This window comes from Nicotiana tabacum, chromosome 6 (assembly GCF_000715075.1).
Source record: "Nicotiana tabacum cultivar K326 chromosome 6, ASM71507v2, whole genome shotgun sequence".
Taxonomy (NCBI): Eukaryota; Viridiplantae; Streptophyta; class Magnoliopsida; order Solanales; family Solanaceae; genus Nicotiana; species Nicotiana tabacum.
The window spans coordinates 171,514,594-171,536,931 of NC_134085.1; the positions used below are offsets into that span (position 1 = coordinate 171,514,594).

The window sequence follows — 22,338 nt, forward strand, 5'->3', positions numbered from 1 at the left end:
AGGGATTAAAAGTGTAATTCATGCACGTTAAAAATCCTGCTAAGGTGGTGATTTTTAATCGTGTGAGCCGATTGTTGTTTGTTGTGAGAACTTTGGTGACCCTTATAGCTTGTGTGGATGGTTGTTACGTATCGTTTAATTTCATAATGTATTGTATTGTATTATACTGTATCGTTTGATAAATACAATGTTTGGATAGATTGTGTCGTTTGTCATCGTTTCACGATATCACACACTTAGTAACATGAAGAATAAACTTACAATATTATAAAGAAAAATTATGATACAAGATAAATTATTATATAAAAAGGTAGAGTAAATGATAAAATATTATTATTTAATAATAATGAAGGGTGAGATTGAGAGAATAAAACAAGGTAACGATGCGACCACACCAAATATATCCTTACATAAAGTGGTATATTTTATTGTTATAAGGATACCATACCATAAAATTTAACCAAGCATACAAAAAATAAGTGCATTCAAATTGAAATAATCCTTAACACCATATTGATCTCCAACATCTACCTCAACAAGTAGAATTTCTCAATCGACATTGACAGCTTAGTAATGGCGGAAACCGTGAAAGAAGAGCTGGAGGAATCCGAGCAAAGCGAAAATCAGTTCGTATGGGATGAAAGTTCTCAGCTTTACTACCACGCCCGGTACTGTCTTCTTTTCTCGAACAATTTCCGTGATTCGTCTCCAATTCCATTCCTCGTTTTTCTCTTCGCTCCTGAAATTGGGGCTTAAACTTTTAAATCACCTCTGGATTTAATCTGAGATAGAATTTGGATTCCTTTTAGCAATTATATTAATTACTTAAGATTAATCGTTATTTCTCGCGTTCATTTGTAGCTAATATTGTGTGACCTTCGTCTGGTTTGATGCAGCGCTGGATTTTATCACGATCCTCAAGCAGGCTGGTACTACAGCTGTAAAGATGGCCTATATTACAAATTCGAAAATGGTACTTATGTTCTCATGGAGTATTCTCAGGTATTTTTTTGGGGGGGTTTAGCCTTCCATTTACGACATCCAAACAGTTGGCGTAGTAGTTGATTTTCGGAGTGATTTGTGTTTGTAAAGCTCGTTTATTATTCAACATCAGGTTGCTTCTCCTGAAAAGAATAGTTGCGTTGCGCCTGCGCCTGCGGAGTCTAACAAATATGAGATAAATGCTGACATCAGTGAAGATGTGGCTCAAACAGTGGAACCACTTTCTGTTGAGTTCTCTGAAGGTAAATTAGTTCGCCTGCCCGTCTCTGCCTATGTATAAGATGTTGTGTTTTGTGATGAAGTTTGTTGCTGCAGTAGATATACTTTGCTTATCCATTAAGTTTCGAGCTATTTGAACTTTTTGTTGCAACTTGGTGGGTGCGAGTAGTCTAAGATATATAGATGTGGAGCCATTACTAGGAATCAGTTTCCTATTAAACTGGGAAAAGTGGTTTCTTTAAATTTAAATGAATTGTAGCAGTTTCTTCTGAATTATTGCTGGCTGAGTTATTGTCGAATAAGTTTTGCTCATGGTTTGCTCATTGCTGATATATTTGACTTGGGGAAAGTGTTTGATGTAAGATGTTTATGTTGAATATGTCTTCATCCCACATCGGTGGGAGACTTGTATTTGGGGGAAAATTGCTCCCTATAAAAGGAGGCCTAATGTTTAGGATTTAAACACACCTCTCATTTGCCTTCTTATCTTCTTAAGGCATTTGTATCTTCTCTCTTTAGTATTATTTTACCTGTATTTTGGAGTGGAATAAAATATTGGTTGTGTCCGAGGAAGTAGGCAAAATTGGCCGAATCTCGTAAATTCTGGTGTTCCTTTTGTTGTTGCTTTATTGTCTTATTTATTATTTGGTGGTTGCCATAATTTTTGGTATAGTAGTTGTGACTCATTCACACTATATACACTTGGCTTCAGCAACAATTGGTATCAGAGCCAAGGTACTGTCTAAGTATGCTCTGTGATTGCAACATAGTCTGATCTTCCACATCAGAAAAGATTTATCTTGGTAACTGAGTCAAGGTTCTGTCTGAGTATGCTCTGTTGTTGCAGCTTAATCTGATCTTCCACACCAGAAAGAAAATAATCTTGATTTGTGTCGTCAGCTATTAAATAATATTTGTGTCAAAGATGGGAGATAATAAACAAGAAGAATCTACATCAAGTGTCAACAATACGTCATCATTGGCATCTTCGCTTGTGACAAGAATTGTGTCAAATGCGAAATTTGCGGTAAAAATTTCTGACGGGTCAGGACATTTTGGGATGTGGCAAGGCGAGGTTCTAGATGTCCTTTTTCAACAAGGGCTAGATCTTGCCATTGAAGAAAAAGACCAGATGTTATTGGAGAAGAAGATTGGAGAATTATCAACCGTGTTGCTTGCGGTACCATTCGATCCTACCTTGCTAGAGAGCAGAAATATCCATACACAAAGGAAATTTCTGCAAGTAAATTATGGAAAGCACTGGAGGATAAATTTTTGAAGAAAAACAGTCAAAATAAATTGTACATGAAGAGACTGTTTCATTTCACCTATGTTCCTGGTACCACAATGAACGAACATATCACCAGTTTCAATAAGTTGGTCACAGATTTGCAAAATATGGATGCAACTTTTGATGATGGTGACTTGGCCTTGATGTTGTTGGGGTCACTTCCTGGTGAGTACGAGCACCTTGAAACTACTCTACTCCATGAAAATGACGAAATTTCTCTCAGAGAAGTTTGTTCGGCTTTGTACAGCAATGAACAAAGAAAGGGAGAAAAACAAAAGGGCGGAGAAGGAGAGGCACTGGTTGTGAGGGGTCGTCCTCAAAATCAAATGAGGACAAAGAAGGGAAGATCCAAGTCAAGATCTAGACCCAGCAAAGATGAATGTGCCTTTTGTCGAGAAAAGGGACACTGAAAGAAAGACTGTCCGAAGTTGAAGAATAAAGTCAAACATAACAATGGAAAGGCCATTATGGATTCAAATGTAGCTGATTGTGATGATTCAGACTTCTCATTAGTTACAACAGACGGCTTGTAGCTATCATATGTGTCCCAACAGGGACTGGTTCGTGGATTTTCAAGAAGGAGAATATGGAGTCATCCACACAGCGGATAACAGCCCTCTTACCTCATATGGCATTGGTTCAATACGATTAAGGAACCATGATGGAATAATCAGAACATTAACAGATGTTTGATATGTACCGGATTTGAAGAAGAATCTCATCTTTGTGGGAGCCCTAGAATCAAAAGGGCTCAAAATCATTGCAGAAAATGGAGTGATGAGAGTATGCTCCGGTGCACTAGTGGTAATGAAGGCCAATCGGAAGAACAATAACATGTACCGTTATCGCGGTAGTACAGTTATTGGGACATCGACAGTAACATCCAGTGACGAAAAAGAGGCAGAAGTAACCAGGCTATGGCACATGCGCTTGGGACATGCAGGAGGTAAATCCTTGAAAACTTTATCAGATCAAGGATTGTTAAAAGGAGTAAAGGCTTGCAACTTGGAGTTTTGCGAGCATTGTGTCAAAGGGTAACAGACAAGGGTTAAATTTGGTACAACAATCCATAATACTAAAGGTATTTTGGATTATGTACACTCTGATGTTTGGGGTCCTTCCAAAACACCTTCATTGGGTGGGAAGCACTATTTTGTAACATTTGTTGATGATTTTTCCCGAAGAGTGTGAGTGTATACAATAAAGAGCAAAGATGAAGTGTTGGGAATTTTTCTCAAATGGAAAATGATGGTGGAGAATCAAACAGGCAGGAGGATCAAGTGTATTCGCACAGACAATGGAGGCGAATACAAAAATGATCATTTTAATAAGGTCTGTGAAAATGATGGCATCGTCCGACACTTCACTGTCAGACATACACCACAATAGAATGGAGTGGCAGAACGTATGAACCGGACCTTGCTGGAGAAGGTATAGTGTATGTTGTCCAATGCTGGCTTGGGCAAAGAATTTTGGGCTGAGGCAGTTACATATGCATGTCACCTCATTAATCGTCTACCATCTGCTGCTATTTATGGCAAGACACCATTTGAAAAATGGTATGGAAAGCCTGCTGTAGATTATGACTCTTTGCACGTATTTGGCTCAACTGCATATTATCATGTAACAGAGTCAAAATTGGATCCAAGGGCAAAGAAGGCTATTTTTATGGGGATTAATTCTGGAGTCAAAGGATATCGCTTATGGTGTCCTATGACAAAGAAAGTAATATTCAGCAGGGATGTTACCTTTGATGAATCTGCTATGGTAAATAAGGTAACAGAAGATACCAAACAAAATGAGGGTGCTTCTAAGCAGGTGGAGTTTGAGGGAAAATTTATTTTTCCTACATAAGAAGCAGAGAAGGAAACAAATGAAGATTATCCTCTGGAAGAAGAGCCAGTAGAGAGGGAGATTCCAACTCAGGAACCTCAACAACAACTTGAATCAATTGCAACTAGCAGGCCAAAAAGGACAATAACAAAACCTGTTCGTCTTATAGAGACGGTTGCTTGTGCAGCCTCAATTGTAGCTGATGATGTTCCTACCACTTATAAAAACGCAATCCAAAGTTCAGAAGAAGATAAGTGGAGGATTGCCATGAAGGATGAAATATAGTCCCTTCATCAGAATCATACATGGAGATTGGCCAATCTCCCGAAGGGAAAGAAAGCAATTGGGTGCAAATGGGTATTTGCAAAGAAAGAAGGATTTCCTAACCAAGAAGATGTTCGCTACAAAGCAAGATTGGTGGCCAAAGGATATGCTCAAAAGGAGGGAATTGATTACAATGAAGTGTTTTCTCCAGTTGTAAAACATTCCTCTATTAGAATTATGTTGGCTTTGGTAGCACAGTTGGATTTGGAACTAGTTCAGATGGATGTAAAAATTGCGTTTTTACATGGAAACTTGGAGGAGGAAATCTACATGACTCAGCCAGAAGGATTCAAAGTTGCTGGAAAGGAAAATATGGTGTGCAAACTTGAAAAATCGTTATATGGATTGAAATAATCTTCCAGACAATGGCACAAACGATTTGACAAGTTTATGTTGCGGCAAGGGTACAAGAGAAGCAAATATGATCATTGTGTGTATTTGCGCAAGCTTAAAGATGGTTCCTTTAGTACTCCACTTGCTCCCCATTTTAAGCTAAGTACTACTATATCGCCAAAAGATGAAGCTGAACGAGGGTAAATGTCAAAGGTACCATACACAAATGTTGTTGGTAGCTTGATGTATGCAATGGTCTGTACGAGACCTGATATTTCACAAACTGTTGGAATTATTAGCAGATATATGCATAATCCAGGAAAGGAGCATTGGCAAGCTGTGAAGTGGATTCTGCGGTATATTCATAATATTGTAGATGTTGGGTTAGTTTTTGAGCAGGAAGGCAATCAGTCTGTAGTTGGATATTGTGACTCAGATTTTGCGGGTGATCTGGACAAACGAAGATTAACTACTGGTTATGTGTTTACTTTTGCAAAGACACCAGTTAGTTGGAAGTCTACTTTACAGTCAATAGTTGTTTTGTCTACAACAGAGGCAGAGTACATGGCTATTACAGAGGTTGTGAAGGAGGCAATTTGGCTTCAGGGGTTGCTAAAAGAGCTTGGTATTGGACAAAAAAGTATCACAATTTTTTGTGATAGTCAAAGTGCTATTCAATTAGCGAAGAACCAAGTTTATCATGCAAGGACGAAGCACATTGATGTTCGGTATCATTTCATACGAGAAATCATAGAAGAAGGTGGAGTCATGGTGAAGAAAATTCATACTACAGAGAATCCTGCTGATATGCTGACAAAAGTGGTGACTGCGGTCAAGTTTTAACATTGTTTGGATTTGATCAACATTGTTGAACACTGAAGATTGAAGATGAAGACACAACCAAAATTTGTTACTGAGAGAAAATTAAAGATGTGGAATTTTGCCAAGGTGGAGATTTGTTGAATATGTCTTCATCCCACATCGGTGGGAGACTTGTATTTGGGGGAGAATTGCTCCCTATAAAATGAGGCCTAATGTTTAGGATTTAAACACACCTCTCATTTGTCTTCTTATCTTCTTAAGACATTTGTATCTTCTCTCTTTAGTATTATTTCATTTGTATTTTGGAGTGGAATAAAATATTGGTTATGTCCGAGGAAGTAGGCAAAATTGGCCGAACCTCGTAAATTCTGGTGTTTCTTTTATTGTTGTTTTATTGTCTTATTTATTATTTGGTGGCTGCCATAATTTTTGGTATAGTAGTTGTGACTCATTCACACTATATACACTTGGCTTCCGCAACAGTTTATTCATGCAATTTCTTCCCTTATGATATCTGTAAATTCTTTGTTATTTTACTGTGTCTCATTATTGAGCCCTCTTGATATCAGTCCTTTGTCACCACCAGTAGTGTTTTCACCCTAAGTATAATCATTGTTCTTCGAATTGCGGCCTATTCAAGAAAACTATTTGGGCATGATAATCCTTGTTTATGGTAGTTTAGAAGTCATCTGCACTTGACTGTCGCTTACTTTCTCTTTCAATTTCACTCTAAGCAGAGCAGTTGGAGGATACCGATTGCAAGCTTCCAGAAAATCCACCACCACCCTCGGAGTGGTAAAACGACGTGTTTAGTTATCTTGTATGTTTGTTCTTGTAGTTATTTTTCTTTCCCAACTGGTGTGATACATCTACTGTCAGGCTTGAAGATACTCTCATTGAACTTTATCTGGCAAATTATTCCAGTCAAGCTGCCAATAGTACTCCTGACATGACAGTGGCTCCAGAAACAAATGAAACAGATAACTCATATTTATCCGCACCTGGTTGGTTCAAGATCTCTGCTTTGCTCAAAATATGATTTGAACTGTTGTATTGCAAGTCATGCTACCTTGGTTGGTGCAGGGAATGGTATCATATATGAACTTGAGGAAGGTGAATGGATACCAGATGACTGGACAGATTCTGCTGATCCAAATGCAGATGTCACGGATGAAGGTTAGTATTGATTTTTGGTAATCGGCATTTATTTATTCTATAAAAAATTTCTCACTTGGAATTAAGGCATTAGTGTTGAAAATGTTGATGAATTGTTGACAGAACGCATATGGGGGTGGCAAAAATTTTGCCTATTGTCAATTGCTTCCTTTGCTTTTCTCTTTTTGTCTAGCATTTTGTTCTATTGACAGGTTTAACTCTTAGTGAAATCGAGGCGTAGTAGTTGTTGTATAGGTTTAACTCTTCTCCAATGATATAGTAGTTTAGAAATTCAAGATATATCGAAGGAAGATAGAAAAAGGGCAGCCCGGTGCATGAAGCATTCCGTGTTCAAGCAGAGCCTAGGGAAGGGCTGCACCCAAGGGGGAAGATATCCTCATAAAAAATTATTTGGGGTCACTGGAGAGAACTAATGATGGTGAATCTCTCTCTCTCTCTCTCTCTTACTTCTTTTTGTAGTTCGAACAAAGTGGGAGTTAAAGAAAATCTGACTATCTAAGGGATTCCTCTGTGCTGCAACTCATACGGGGAAAATGGAATAGGCAAGCAAGGAAAGAAGAAGGATTTTGGGGATTTTGAAACAATATGATGCTTATTTTGAACTTCTTCATTTTCATACTTTTGTATGCATGAAATTGACTGAAGTTTCCTCAGAACAGACATTTGTTTGGAGGAAGAAAACTGGCGAGCCCAGTATGGTCAAGTTGAACGACCATTTGAAGATTCTCTCTCACATATTCAGGCTGTTGATTTGTGGGACTGGTCAGTGGTTAAAAAGATCAGAAAAGGTCGAAAAAGAAGGGTGGCCAGGCTGGTTGGACGACTGGTAAAGCCCAATGCTAAGTTGCATCCATCAATGCCCCCAAGTGGCCATCTTCTTAAAACTGCTCCAGTATGTGAAGTCCATCTTGATCTGGTACGAGTTACATCAGGTTTGCATTGTCAAACTTCCATTTACATGGAATCTTCTGCATCCTATGCAATTACACAGATCACTTACTGCTAACATGTCCTGTTTTAGTTTAGGTTTACAAAATGGCCAGTTAAACTATTGTGATCTACTTTTTAAAAGAATCTCAATTAACGTAATTCCCTTTCATATGTTCCGTCCATTCAATCTGTGATATTTTCATTCCATGTGCTAGAAACTTCCTTTTTATTTTTTTACATGTGAGCACACTCATGCTGCCCTGGCAAAACTTAATGGCCCAATACTTTCTTTTCCTGTTTCTGTCATCAGCATGTATGCATTCACATTCATTCATGATCAGCCTGATTCAGAATATTACCGTATTAGGCGTTCATATTTTAGTCAAGTCATTTAAGTTATAGTATGCTATGTTGCTCGGACTCTCCGAAAATGTGGCAGGATACGTGTCAGATCCTCCAAAAGTAGTGCATTTTTGAAGGATCCGACACGGGTGCGGCTACATTTTGGAGAGTTCGCGCAACATAGATAGTATGTATATCTGGACAGTAAAGGAGATGTAATGAGGTGCAACTTTGAAGGAATAAGGTTTTCCAACTTCTTCTGAAATATCCATAACTTTCTTCAGCATTCTGAAATAAGCTTGCACTAAAAGGAACTGAAAACTGCAGATACAATCATTTATTTCATTAAATCCACTGCATCAGCAAATTCACAGAATACTTGTGTAGAACCACAAGGAAAGAAAAGTTCTGTTAATGTGCTGTCATGAAAAGATGTTTGTTTTCTTATCTTGAGTACGAAATTTTAGTTAAGGCATGGGCCATCCTAGTTTCTATCTTCACTGGCGTTCTATCAAAATGTTTCCTTCCTACAGGTCAGGTGTATAGGTTGAGAAATCCTAGCACACAATATTTGGCTTCTTTGTCCAATTATGATTCTTCCAATCCAACGAAAAATTGGCGCTTTCCACAAATGTCAATCAGCAGAGAAATCAAGACATGCTCACCAGTCACTGAAAGATATAAACCCATAAGCACAGGGCTACCGGGTGAGGAGGATGTGTGTCTGCCGTTAGAGATCAGTGCTGCTGAAAGGGTATTTTACGTCCACTTTATGTTTCAAGTGCTTTACAATTTTTCTACTTAGAGATGATTTGGGTTATGCAGTCAATTAGGGTGAGTTCTTTAGCAGATTTAGTATCTTAAAGCTCTAAAAATGAGTTAGACCTTTTCGAAAAGAATTACTATCTATTAAGTTGCTGCACTAGAAAAATTGTTATCTGGGAAAGGTAGTAAATTGTGTTAAAATATTTAGATGGTCAGCACAGCTGAAAAAACGAAGATAAATTAACATGTCAGTACAGCTGATTAACAGCATAAAATGAAATATCTAGACAATAGTGCTAGTGGCTGAGTTGTGTTTGGATGGATGATGATTTCATACTCATTAGTGATAAAATAATCAATCGAAGACAAGGGAGGGATGATCTAGTGGTATCGACCCTCCATCTCCAAGCATAAGGTTATATGTTTGAGTCACCAAGGAAACAAAGTGGGTAAGGGCCACTTGGGGCTCCTGGATAGAGGGGCTTTTGTTCGGTGGTTGGGAGAATTCTACCATGTATCGTAAAAATAATTGAACTGTCTCATAAGATAATTTTGTAATTTTCAACAATCAAAAAAGATAGTTTTGTAATTTTACTAAAGAAATGCTTTCTTCTATTTAGATGGGCATGCACTAGGATCTTTATCTTACCTATCTGTTAAATTGTGTGATTATGTCATTCCAGGACAGAGACCATGTGTACAGGGACAGAGCTGCAGAAAGAAGAGCATTGCATGGCGGGTTTGGTGTTGGTCCAGGGCAAAAAAGTTCACCTAACTGTGATGATTCTGTTCCTTTGGATACATCTGCCGGTCCAGAGGAAGCTCTTTCTGAATCCTTGAGCAATTCATTTGGAGCTGGTAGCTATGCCAGAAGAATTTTGGAAAACATGGGCTGGAAGGAGGTACAATTTAAAACATTCACTAGCTCAGGAATTATAATTTTAGCTACTAGTGTCATGAGGTGGTTTCACATAATTTAGAAATGCCTTATCTGATGATCTCAAGAAAGTAGAAACCCGCCTAGACTTTTACCTTTCTATCACAAAAAATAAAAGGAGATTCACCTAGACGTGTAATACTCTGAATGTTCTCTCTCTTTCTTCCATATTGATCGCCTATCTCTAGGTGTCCATCCAATCTTTTCACTTGTGTGGAAAAGGAACCTTTCCTTGTTAATTCATTACAAGGTTGCTGCGAGCCTCTTTAACTTTAGGGTTGGACGGCTTTCTTTGCCCCAGATTGGCAAATCACATCCTCGTGCAATGACATTCTTTGTGTGTGTCCCTACCAGTCTCGCTCAGTCTTTCAGTGGATATATTAGTTCTAACTTATCATAATCCATCTTTTATCAAAAAGAAAAAGTTCTATATTTGAAAATTATTAGATTCTCTTTATGGGTAATTTCAGTGCTATGTCTAATAATGAAGATAATGTAACCTCACGATTACATAGGATCTTTGTGAAAGAAACTGCTTAAGAGAAATTTGCAAATATACTATTGGTGTTGTCACCTAAATGCTTGGCTGTTTGCACAGGGGGAGGCACTTGGCCGCAGCAACAATGGTTTGATCGAACCATTACAGGCCACAGGAAACAAAGGTTCTGCAGGGTTAGGGTGGAACGATGAAAGAAGAAAGCAGTTGATATACAGTTCTAAATAAATGAAGCGATGTAATTCCTTGTTGGCTGTCTGGTAGAATGTAATAATCTAACTTCACTTGTCTGCTCAATCGGCTTAGTTTACTATTTGTTGCCGTTTTACTTGTCACTTATATGCTTAGGACCTATTTTATTGAACACTGTATTTGTTAAGATAGATTGAAATCTCACTTAAAAATCATATAAAAAGTTGTTGGACAAAATGTTAGAAAAGAAAGTGTTCCAAAATAGCTTCCTAATTTTTGGTGTTGGGTTGTGCGAAATTATGCCCCCTTTTTTTTCTTTCTGAAATACTACACAAATAACTATTGATTAATAATAGTTTAATAGCTTTACATCTATTATGCCCTTTTTGCCGATGAGTAGTTATGATTGCATATTTGATATAGATATTCGAAATAATATATATCTGATAAGACTATCTAAGCTTCAAAATAGTACATCATGGGATTAATCTAGTGGATCTTATTGTAAATATCTGTTTTTTAATATTTATTTTTGAATTCAAATTTAGAACTTTATCTTTCACTTATCAATTCTTAAGTTTTATTGCAATTCTTATCGCTTTGTCTAAATTAGTTTAGTCCTAATTTTTCCTTGCGTCCTTTCTTAAAGTGCTAGTTGGCTTAACCACATTGCAAACTATCCTCTTTAATATAGGTTTACATTGTTAAGGACTAGTAGTCTGCTTGGCCAAGCTTCTTTTTGGCCAAAAGTACCTTTTTGGGGGCCAAAAGTACTTTTGGCCAAAAATTGAGGTGTTTGGCCAAGCTTTTGGAAGGAAAAAATGTTCTTTTGAGGAGAAGCAAAAGTAGTTTTGGAGAAGCAGAAAACAGTGTTTTTAGGGGCGTTTATGGGGCGAGTCTCGGGGCGTGAATCAGGGCGGGGCGTATGTAAAACGCATCTGGGCGTTAATGAGAGGCGTAGATCCTTTGGGCGCACGCTCCAAGAGATGAGGCGCACGCTTAGGCGCAAGACTCGCCTCAGAACTAAGACTCACGCCCCAGGGAACTTAACCAATTGAAGGATAATTTTGACAATTGCCCTTATATTTTTAAAACCCTTTTTGGTTTTACCCCAAATCTGTCTCCACCCCATTAAAAAAAGAAACATTAACCTCGTTATAATCATCCATACTCCATAGAACCTTGAGCTTTCTCCTCGTTAGATAGTGAAAAAGCACTAACATGCATTTCTGCTTTTTTGTTGAAAATGAGTGTCATTTGTGCTCTTAGCAATGATATCAATATCTGACCAAATTAATTTGTTTGCAGCAAAATTTTCTCTAATATTAAACTACTAGAAAGTTATCCTCACTCATATTTTAAAATATTATATTCTAAGGCATCTATAATGTTTGTCTTTATAGTTTAGAACGGCATATAATTGCCATGAACTTGTTTGATTTTATTTCATTTTTATATTTTCCTACAAATAATCAATGACGCATTTTGCTTATCTTGTTTGGAATATGGATTGTTATTTCGGTTAGAACATTATTGACTTATTGTTAAGTTGTATCTCATTTATTAGTATATTGTTTATTGTTAGTTCATATAATTATAATAATTATCTATTTTTTGTGATTTGTATGGATTTTTTAAAAGAATTATGTAATTTTTAGATTTAAAAATAATTTTAATTTTATTTTATTAATTATAAATTAAAGATTTTTGGGACTTACGCCCCGTGTCTCGGGGCTTACGCCTCACCCCATGTTGGGTAAAACGCCTCGCCTCAGGCTTCCGCCTTTTAAAACACTGGCAGAAAAAAGTAGCTTCTCTCCAAAAGCACTTTTTTGAGAAGCACTTTTGAGAAAAATACACTTAGAAGCAGTTTTTTAAAGCTTGGCCAAACACTAATTGCTGCTCAGAAGTGCTTTTCAAACTAATTAGCCAAACATAAACTGCTTCTCACCAAAAGTACTTTTGAGAAAAGCACTTTTGAAAAAAAAAACACTTCTCAAAATAAGCTAATTTTGCAGCTTTGCCAAACGGACTATAGAACTTGTTATTTTAAAATTAGACCCATCTTCTTATCGGGTAGATTAAATGGGTACAAGGGACCTTGTTGTCCTAAATAAAACAAAAGTAACTTTGCTAAGACATTTCTATAAGTTGGATGACCATCCATGAAATTAATTGGGAGAATTGCACATAAGTACAACTCATACACACACATTACATCTGAGTAGCCTAGTTATAACTTTGCAAATCTATAGCTCAAAGACAATAGGCCCAAATCCGAAAAACCCAACATTTTTTGACGCAATCAGCAGTTCTTGCGATCAATGCTATTCAACATTCCTATTGTTGAGGAGAGCTTCTGTATTTATCTTCTACCAAAATCAGTGTTTTACTATTAACTTTATGAGACAATTAATAAAAATATATTTAAATACAAAAAGGGAAAGGAAAAAAAAGAATTGGTAGCTTTTTTCCCTTTGCCAGAGGTAGAGAATTTGATGGGTTTCAATTAAACAGTTATTAAATATATAGTATATGAATATAAAAGTAGAAGAATTCGATTTAATAATTAGCAAAATATACATTCAAATATAAACGAACAAATAAAAATAAATTTGGTTGTTTCCTCAAGTCGAATAAAATCATGAGCTATTCGGCTATCAAACCGACTACTCAGGCTATTCAGAGCGGCATAGGAGGGATTGGGAAGAAGAAGAGAGAGGAAGCAGCAATGGTTGATTCAGGAACTTGGTCCGGATCTAGAGGTTCACCTTACCACTACAATCAACCTCGACCCCACCAACAAACTTATCACCACAATCCACCCCAATACTACTATCCCCCACCAGAACCTCATTTTTCCGTCCACCATGCACAAGCATACAACCAACCTCCTGCCCACGCTCAATAGCGTGCTCCTGTCCTACCAAATACTTATCCACATCCACACCATGCCCCCCATCTTTACTACTTCGTTGAATGACTTTCCCACAGCTGAGACCAAATGGCCATAGTAAGTAGGTTCCAAAGCCTGTAGGAAGTAATCTACCATCTCACTTTCCTTCATTGGGGGATCTACCCTTGCTGCTTGTTCCCTCTACCGGAAACCATATTCTCTAAAGCTTTCACTGTGCTTCTTCTCAAGTTTAGTCAAGGATAGTCGATCTGGAATGATCTCAAGATTGTATTGGAAGTGACAAGCAAATGCTTGCGCCAGATCATCCCATGTGTACCATCTCCCATGGTCTTGGCGGGTGTACCATTCCAATGCTGATCCACTCAAACTCTGACTGAAGTAAGTCATTAACAATTCATCTTTTCCTCCAGCTCCCCTCATCTTGCTGCAAAAACCCCTCAAGTGGGCTATTGGATCGCCGTGCACGTTATATAGATCGAACTTGGGCATCTTGAAACCTGCCGGTAATTGCACATTTGGGAACAGACATAGGTCCTTGTAGGCCACGCTGACTTGCCCTCCTAACCCCCTCATGTCTCGGAACGATTGTTCTAAGCTTTTAACTTTCCTGAACATCTCCTCTTGTTCGGTATTTTTGACTGGTTTATCAGCTTCTATTGGGAGGTCAAAGCGAGGAGTATATGAATGGGTTTCTGAAGCTTTGAAAGTGGGCTCCGAAGAGTAGTATTGGTTGTCTTGGACCTGGAACATAGGCTCATTAGGAGATTTGTGGAGTGTAGCTGGTGGAGGTGCTACGAAGACAGGAGTTACTGGTGGAGGAGGGTATGGAATTGGTTTAGGGGGTGGCGATTGTGGTGTATGAGAAGTGGTGCCCCGGTAGTGCTGGTAAATGGGAAAGCTCGGGGATAGATCGGTGGCAGGATGATCTTGAGTCTGAGCCGGTGGTGGGGTGGAAGCAGGGTTAGCAGGGTAAGCTGGGGGTGATTGTCCTTCAGACCAGGCCTGATACATCTCGGCCATTTGCTGCTTAAGTTTGAGCATCTCCTCTTTCATTTTACTGACGTCCAACTCCTCTACCTCAACCCTTGTGTCGACATCCGGGAGAGACATGATTTCCGGTATTGGTCCTTTTGATCTGGTTTGGTAATGATAATGTGTCGTATACTCTAGATAAACTAACTGCTTGAATTCTCTGGAAAACAACAAACTTGTTAATTTTTAGAGTTTAACACATATGCAATTACACGTTGGGATACAATGCACCTAGGCAATTAACCATTTTCTATCATGTATTTGCTCGGTTGCTTGTGTCATCCCAGCTTTTCCTGATCTTTCCTTTTATTGTCACTCACGCCTATCTTTATTTCCCCTTTTTCATTTTATTCTTTTCTTTTGGTTGTGGTCGAATCTTATGAAGATTGCATACGTATCATGACCATGCATGAATCAGACCGAGCGTAGTTCTGGTGGAAACAATTATTAATACTCTTATTCATTTTTAACAAACGAAACAATACAAAGACAGAAATGACATTACATTTGGACAACACTTTAAGAAAATGGTTTTAAAAGACTCGACACGGACTCAAACTAAAACATGACTATTATACAAGAAGTTCCAACAACTATGACTACGCTTCACTCCACAATCTTTTGCTTTTGATTACTGGAACATCTGCTCACGGTGGGGTTTGACCCAGCTGACCTCCTAGTGTATGGTACATTCTTTCTAACTCCACCGCAAGATGATGAGCAAAAGTAGGTGCATGCTCTAGAAACCTTCCATAATCCATCCATTGGCAGTTTACATAACTTTGAGAGGTGTAAACAGCCAAATCATGGATTTGTGCTCTGAAATCTTGGAGATTTTGGTCTTGGTTTTGCAATCACTGTTGGCGAGTGGTGGCTATATCTCTTATGCGGTCTTCGCGATCTAAAGCTGACTCCAATTGAGCTCGAAGTCTGGCCTGATCGAGTCTTGCCTGTGCTCTTTCCCTATCAATATCTGCGTGCTGATGTTCTCTATAGTACCTTCTCATTTCTTCCAACTGTGCATGGAGTTGAGCTTCTGAATGTATCCAATGGTCCTTCTCTCTCTTAAATTGAGCCATTTCTTCTTCACATCTCATTACTTGGCGTTCCTTACTAGATTTGGCTTCCTCATTTAACTGTATGATTTTTTCCTTAGGTTTGTCTAAGGCCTTTTCAGTTTTTGTCAAGATGGAGTCATAATCTTGCATTTTTTCCATCAGATTGGCAATGATTTTCTGATCTTTCCAACTTCTCACTGGCGCTTCAGAGGCTTTCTTCATCTGTTGAAACTGAGCGCGAAGAGTTTTATTCTGGCTAATCAGACTCTTCTTTTCACCTTCTGCTTCTTGTGCTTGTAAGTCTCTCTCCAAATTGAGGTTCCTCAGGCTTTCTTCTAAGGCACGAATAGTTGCTTTGTACCCCTTCTCCTTTTCAGCCCAAGCCAACCGTTCTTGGATTTTGTCATCAAAGGCTTGAACATGCGGTCTTTTTATGGGCCTTCTAGGATCAGGTTCTGGCGCATCATCCACATGGGATCTTTTCTCAAACCACCTAGCATAACCCGGATTTATCTCGCCTTTCGCAAGATCTGGAACTTGGGTATCATCTTTCAAGTATCGACAACCATTCCAAATCTGCTGGATTAAAGCCTCAGGGATAGTGGCTTCGGGGTGCAGTTCGATCACTTGCACACTTAAATCTTCATCATCAGGCACCACTTGGTATCTCCCCAGTTGTCTTAGAACTCTCTGTGGCGCATGCGGCTGGATGCTTCTTAAACCCAACAACAGCAAATAACTCTTCAAGGTTGACATGTGTATCACCTCTCTTACCGGGAGCCATCCCAAAGTCCACTCAATTTGACTCGCCATTAAAGATCTTAAATGGGATATCCAGGCTTCCACCCCTTCTGGAGATTTATAATCTTTTATTCTTTCTTCATAACTTTCGATGAAATTGTCTTTGCTTGGACCATACTGCATGAACTTGGGGTGATGTCGGAGATGTTCAGTCAACCACATTTGCAACAAAATATTGCAACCTTCGAAGAATTTTGCCTCGGATTTACACAAAGTCAACGTCCAATAAATGTCTGAGAGAATGATCGGGGCAAGAGTGTGATGTTCTTTGGTAGTGAGGACTTGTACGACTCTGGCTATGTGAATATCAATCGTCCGCTCTTTGTTCGGGAAGACCGTGATTCCTAGAAAAGCTACCATGAAAGCAAAGCGTCAGTGAATCTGCTAGGTGTCCCTGTTTTGTTTGTTAGTAAGGCCCTTTTCATGAATTTCAAATCTATCCTGCTTTCCGAACCTTTAAATAGGAAGTTGAAAGAACAACACCCTTTGACAATGTTGCTTTTTCTGATTTGATTACTGATATTCAAAAGATCAAAGAATCGGTGTATTGAGGGGGCCTTTGGGAATATAAGATTCTAGTTTCTCAAATTTCCGTCAAAACCGGAATATCCAGCTATTTCTTCTAATGTGGGAGTAAGCTCGAAATCAGAGAAGCGAAAGACATTGTGAACAGGGTCCCAAAAGTCACTAATGTCGTGATCAAATCATCGCGTGGTTTAACTTTCATAATATCTGTGAGAGCTCTCAAATACTTAATGACCCATTTCGGACCATCTTCTCCTAACTCATGCCACCACATATGAAGCTGAAATAGAAACTCATTTGTATCTGTGAACGGTGAGTTTTGGATGGTGCTCATTTTGTACCTGGGAGCGATGTTAATTTTAAAAACCCAAAATCAAGACTCATTTTGAAAAAATCATTAATATTAAAAAAAATTCATATATATAAAAAAAATACTTCGATGAAGAAGGTTTAAAGGCTGTGTTTGCTAACCGACAAAATAAATTGTTTTTTTTTTTAAGAAAAACGACCAAAGGCGGTTGTTCTTGTAAAAACAGCCTTCCGGCGCCCTTTTGGGGACATTCGGCATATTTTGGACAAGAATGGCATCGCCTTACTTATGACAACACAATGACATTTATGTACTCACATTTTTAATTATTTCTTCTTCTTTTTTTAAATAATTGGGCCCGATGTGGGTTGCCTACGTATCTCACATCCGGCGAGAATCAAACTTACGTAGTTCGAAAAAATAAAACCATTTTTTTAAAAGAAACACGACATTTCCTTTCCTTTTCAGAATTTCAAACTATTTTAGAAATTATTATTTTTTTCGAAAACTGCCAATTTTCTTTTTCGATTCTCACATTGATTTTCCTTTTCTAACTTTTCCTATAAGCTGGTCAACATGCAAATCCGAAACAAATGAATGCACAAGAAGCAAGTAAGATGCATCAGGATGGTCTTTTCATTTCGGGTGCACCTGTCCTAGACAGACCCAACCCCTGTGTTGAGTCTCCGAAGTCAAATGCACATGATGCAAACAAACGTTCCTACTAGGGATCCGGCATGAAGCTGAGTTATTCTAAGTGTAAAACCTGGGGTATACTGTTCTAGACCTGGCTTACCCAAGCGGACAGCTTGAGCCGAAGTGGGGGCAACGTACCGGGAGCACGAAAGTCTACCCGACCTAGTTACTTGGCCCATCTTCGTTCTATTTGGTATGACTTTTAACAGAAAGGTGGGCCACGCGCACGTGTGCACCATAAATTCAGAAGACTCAGAAAGAAGAAGGGTTTCGTAGCAGTTTATATATACAATTCAGATAATATCAAAGCGGTAAAAAGCAACATTTAGCACATTAGGCACAAACATGTAAAAATACAAATAATAAATAAAGCCAAATATAACAATTATTCTAAGCTCAAAATACTATTGGAATACATTGATTTACTTTGCATTCAGTTATTATTTCTCAATTATTCCTATTTCAATTTGATTATCAGTAACCCGAGTTCTTCTAATATAAGCTTTGACCAAAGTACTTATTTTTGGTTAAACAAATTGGTTCCGTTACCGGGAATCTGATAATTGTTTACTTTCTTAATCAATTCTTTCATCAAAAAACTTACCATGTCGAATAACAACAACAACCACCAACAAGATCCTCAACATCAGAAGAATGATGCGGGTGACAGGACCCCACTTCCCTCACCGTGTGATTCACAACATCAGTCACGAGAAGAAACTCCAGATGGCTTTGAAAAAATAATGGGGTTGCAAATCAAAACGGATTCGAGGCAAATCAAAATGTTGGAGTTGCGAACGAACAAGAACTCGATGATGCCTTAAAAAATCTCATTGCTCAACAAGTCAGCAATGCTCTCCGAGCTTTTACCAGCCAATTGTCAGTTGCACCACCAACACCAACTCCGAATCAGAATACTTTGGAAAACCCACGTTCTAGGCTCGTTAACTTAGGCACTGGTGGAACTCCAAGCGAATCTCGCGATGGTGAACCGGGTAACATAGTTAATTCTGATTTACAAAATTTAGTTCTAACCTTGCAGAAGCAGCTCAAGGAACAAAGCGATCGCATAGAGCAAATACCTGGAGTACCACCTGTAATCAAAGGAATAGACATGGATAAATACTCACAACAACCATGAAAGCCTAGTGCTGCTCCGGTGCCGATCTCGAAGAAGTTTAAAATGCCTGATATTCGAAAGTATGATGGCACAACGGATCCACGAGACCACGTGACTGTATTTACAACTGGTGTGAAAGGCAACGATTTAACCAAGCAAGAAATCGAATCAGTTTTGGTCAAAAAATTTGGTGAAACACTCACCAAGGGAGCATTGACATGGTATTCTCTTTTACCCGAAAATTCTATAAATTCGTTTGCTGAGCTTGCAGATTCATTTATCAAAGCTCATTCGGGGGCTCAAAAAGTTGAAAAAAAATGAAAGATATTTTCAAAATCAAGCAAGAAGATTCAGAGTTTCTTAGAGAGTTCGTGGATAGATTCCAGCGTGAAAGAATGATGTTACCACGCGTACCTGATAACTGGGCATCTATGGCTTTCGCCAGTAATTTGAATGCGAAAAGCTCAAAAGCCACGAGACGACTCAAGGAAAGTCTGCGTGAATTCCCAGCAACAACCTGGAATGACTTTACAACAGATACATCACGAAGCTAAGGATAGAAGAAGATACTATCTCTCGATCCCAAAAAGAGGAGAAAGTAAGTTCGAGACGAGCAGAAACCGAAAAAGGTCCGGTGAAAATAGATACGAACCATACATGGGCCCAGCAGGAAAAGACTCACGATCAAAGCAAGATAATTCAAGGTATGATCATAGATCGAGGAATAGAGAGTCGAACCTGTACTTCACAGATTTCTTCCTTGACTTCCTTCCCTTTGTACATCACCGTTACCCGTTCGTAATTCCATGGAATAGCCTTGTTGTTGACTACTGGTAACTGGGTTACTGGCTTGATAATAACCCGATCTGCGCGGGCTCCTTCCACGATTATGATGGGTTTGCTGGCCGCTCCCGGTACAATCACCTTTACCCCTTCCTGTTTCGTTGCAACTTTGCTTAAAGATCCCTTCTCTACTGTCATAGATGGCTCAACACTCTTTTTGCTCTGCTTGAGCACCAACTTCTCATCTGTTGATTGTTCATTTGTCTTGACTCCACTGGACCGAATCATTATGACGGTCTGTGATGGCTTCTTGGGTTCCCCCTCCGCATGCACTATTTCGATCATATTTGCCTCCTTATGAGCTGGCATCGGATTCCTGTTGATATTGGGTGCTTCAGGAGCTTGAACTTCAATTCTATTGGTATCAATCAGCTCTTGTATCGCACTTTTCAAGTGCCAACACTTTTCTGTATCATGACCCGGGGTACCAGAACAATACTCACAGTTGACAGTATAGTCAAGATTCTTTGGAGGAGGATTTGGTAGTTTGGACTGTATCGGCCTTAGCATATCTTGCTGTTTTAGCCTGTGGAACAGACTAGTGTAGGACTCTCCCAACGGAGTAAAGGTTTTCTTTTTCTGCAACCTTTCACCCTTGAGTGCTTGACTAGGCCTGAAACTTGGTCCGGGAGTGTTTTGGTAGATGGTTATTCCTTCTCATACACACATCATTGCTAGATTTTAATTTTTTTATTTTTTTCCTTTAATGGTGCTACTAATAGAGTTTAACCCAAAACAGAGAATAAGTTAAAAACAAATAAAGGAGGTTGTCCAGCTCGAGAAAAGGTAAGAAAACATACAAAAATTGGATTTCACCTTTCTACATTCTTATACACTGGTATATACATAATTATACATATTTATACGACAATATATATACTTATATTTATAATGTTTAAACAATGTATTTACGTAAAAATTGCACGGGGCGCCCTATTTGGTCGCCCTCATTTAACCTATGCCCAGTTTTTTTAAAATTTTTAACTTGTACCCACTTTTTAAACAATTTCAGTCCTCCTCCTCCTCCTCCTCCTTCTTCTTCTTCTGCTGCTGTTGGTGCTGCTATGAAACTTCAGTTCATGGGATAATTGTCATAAATATGTTTATCAGATTATTTTAAAAAAATTATAAATAATTACATAAGTTAGTAGACAATAATTTGTAAATATTTTCACATACATAAGTTAGTATACAATGATAATTCTGTTTTTTTCATGTTTATTGTTTTTAAAATTTATGATTTAGATACTGTTGGCAATCTGATTATTTATCTAGTATGTTAGAAAGCTTTTTCAAAAACTTCAGCTTATATAGTGCAGAAGTTTATACAAATAAACTAAATAACTTCATCATTTTCTGCTGAAATTTTTGAAAAAGCTCTATGACAAAACTAATGAATCCAGGACAAAAAAACTTCAGCTTTTAGTGCTAAAGTTTTTACAAAAGAACTAAATAACTTCAGCATCTTCTGCTGAAGTTTTTGAAAAAGCTTATCCATGACAAAAAAAACTTCAGCTTATTTAGTGCTGAAGTTTTTATAAATGAACTAAATAACTTCAGCATCTTCTGCTGAAGTTTTTGAAAAAGCTTAATGACAAAACTAATGAATCCAGGACAAAAAAACTTCAGCTTATTTAGTGCAATTACAAACAAAAACTTCAGCAAATAGAGAACAAAACTTCAGCTACTATGCTTAAGTTCAGCAATTACAAATAAAAACTTCAGCAAATAGAGAACAAAACTTCAGCTATTATGCTTAAGTTCAACAATTACAAACAAACACTTCAGCGCACTTGGTTCAGCACACTTGCTACTTCAGGCTCGTCTACTAGAATGCTGAAGTTTTGTGTGATTGTCTTTGCTACTTCAGCCCCGTATGCTGAAGTTACGCGAAAAAGTGGGTACGCTTGCAATTTTCTTTTGCAAAGCGGACACAAGTTAAAACGTGACCCAAAAAACGGGTATAGATGCAAATGCCCCTGTATTTACGTTGTACAATTGTGCATAAACAACAATTATAATACGTTTACAGAGAAAATATCTTTTAGCCACCATTATGCATAAACAACAATTGTAATACGTTTATAGAGAAAATATCTTTTAGAAGATAATGTATCGACTTGGTATAATAGTGTATAAGAGATGTTTACATACCCATATACATTATTATACAATTGTTATACAAATGAATCCTATCAATGGAGCTTCACGGGTTTCCTTCTTCTTTCTTTAGCCTTTACTGAAATTTGACTTAAATCTATCTCAAATCTGCTCTAAATAACTTCAAATTTAGGGTGTGTTTGGTATAACGGAAAATGTTTTCCAAAAAAATATTTTCTTGGAAAACAAGTAGTAATCTTATTCATTTTCCGGT

General features: G+C 38.1%; 1 protein-coding gene across 2 annotated transcripts; it reads left to right on the top strand.

The window, feature by feature from the left end:
• Nucleotides 1–456: 456 nt before the first annotated feature.
• On the top strand, nucleotides 457–10,899 carry LOC107815216 (uncharacterized). 2 transcript variants are annotated; one of them, XM_016640750.2, is made up of 10 exons: nucleotides 457–668; nucleotides 897–1,002; nucleotides 1,115–1,244; nucleotides 6,562–6,619; nucleotides 6,704–6,828; nucleotides 6,908–7,000; nucleotides 7,660–7,932; nucleotides 8,806–9,026; nucleotides 9,721–9,939; nucleotides 10,573–10,899. In XM_016640750.2, exons 1-10 carry the CDS (start codon nucleotides 574–576, stop codon nucleotides 10,696–10,698), a joined length of 1,446 nt encoding a protein of 481 aa, XP_016496236.1. In that variant the 5' UTR covers nucleotides 457–573; the 3' UTR covers nucleotides 10,699–10,899. The 2 variants fall into 2 exon arrangements, with proteins under 2 accessions (XP_016496236.1, XP_016496237.1); XM_016640751.2 differs by having other exon boundaries at nucleotides 463–668; nucleotides 6,562–6,644; nucleotides 6,749–6,828.
• Nucleotides 10,900–22,338: the final 11,439 nt, after the last annotated feature.

Coding starts and splice junctions, on each gene's coding strand:
- LOC107815216 (XM_016640750.2), top strand. CDS start 574: ATGGCGGAAACCGTGAAAGAAGAGCTGGAGGAATCCGAGCAAAGCGAA. Junction 6,829..6,907: donor CTCATATTTATCCGCACCTG/GTTGGTTCAAGA, acceptor TGGTTGGTGCAG/GGAATGGTATCATATATGAA. Junction 9,027..9,720: donor AGATCAGTGCTGCTGAAAGG/GTATTTTACGTC, acceptor ATGTCATTCCAG/GACAGAGACCATGTGTACAG.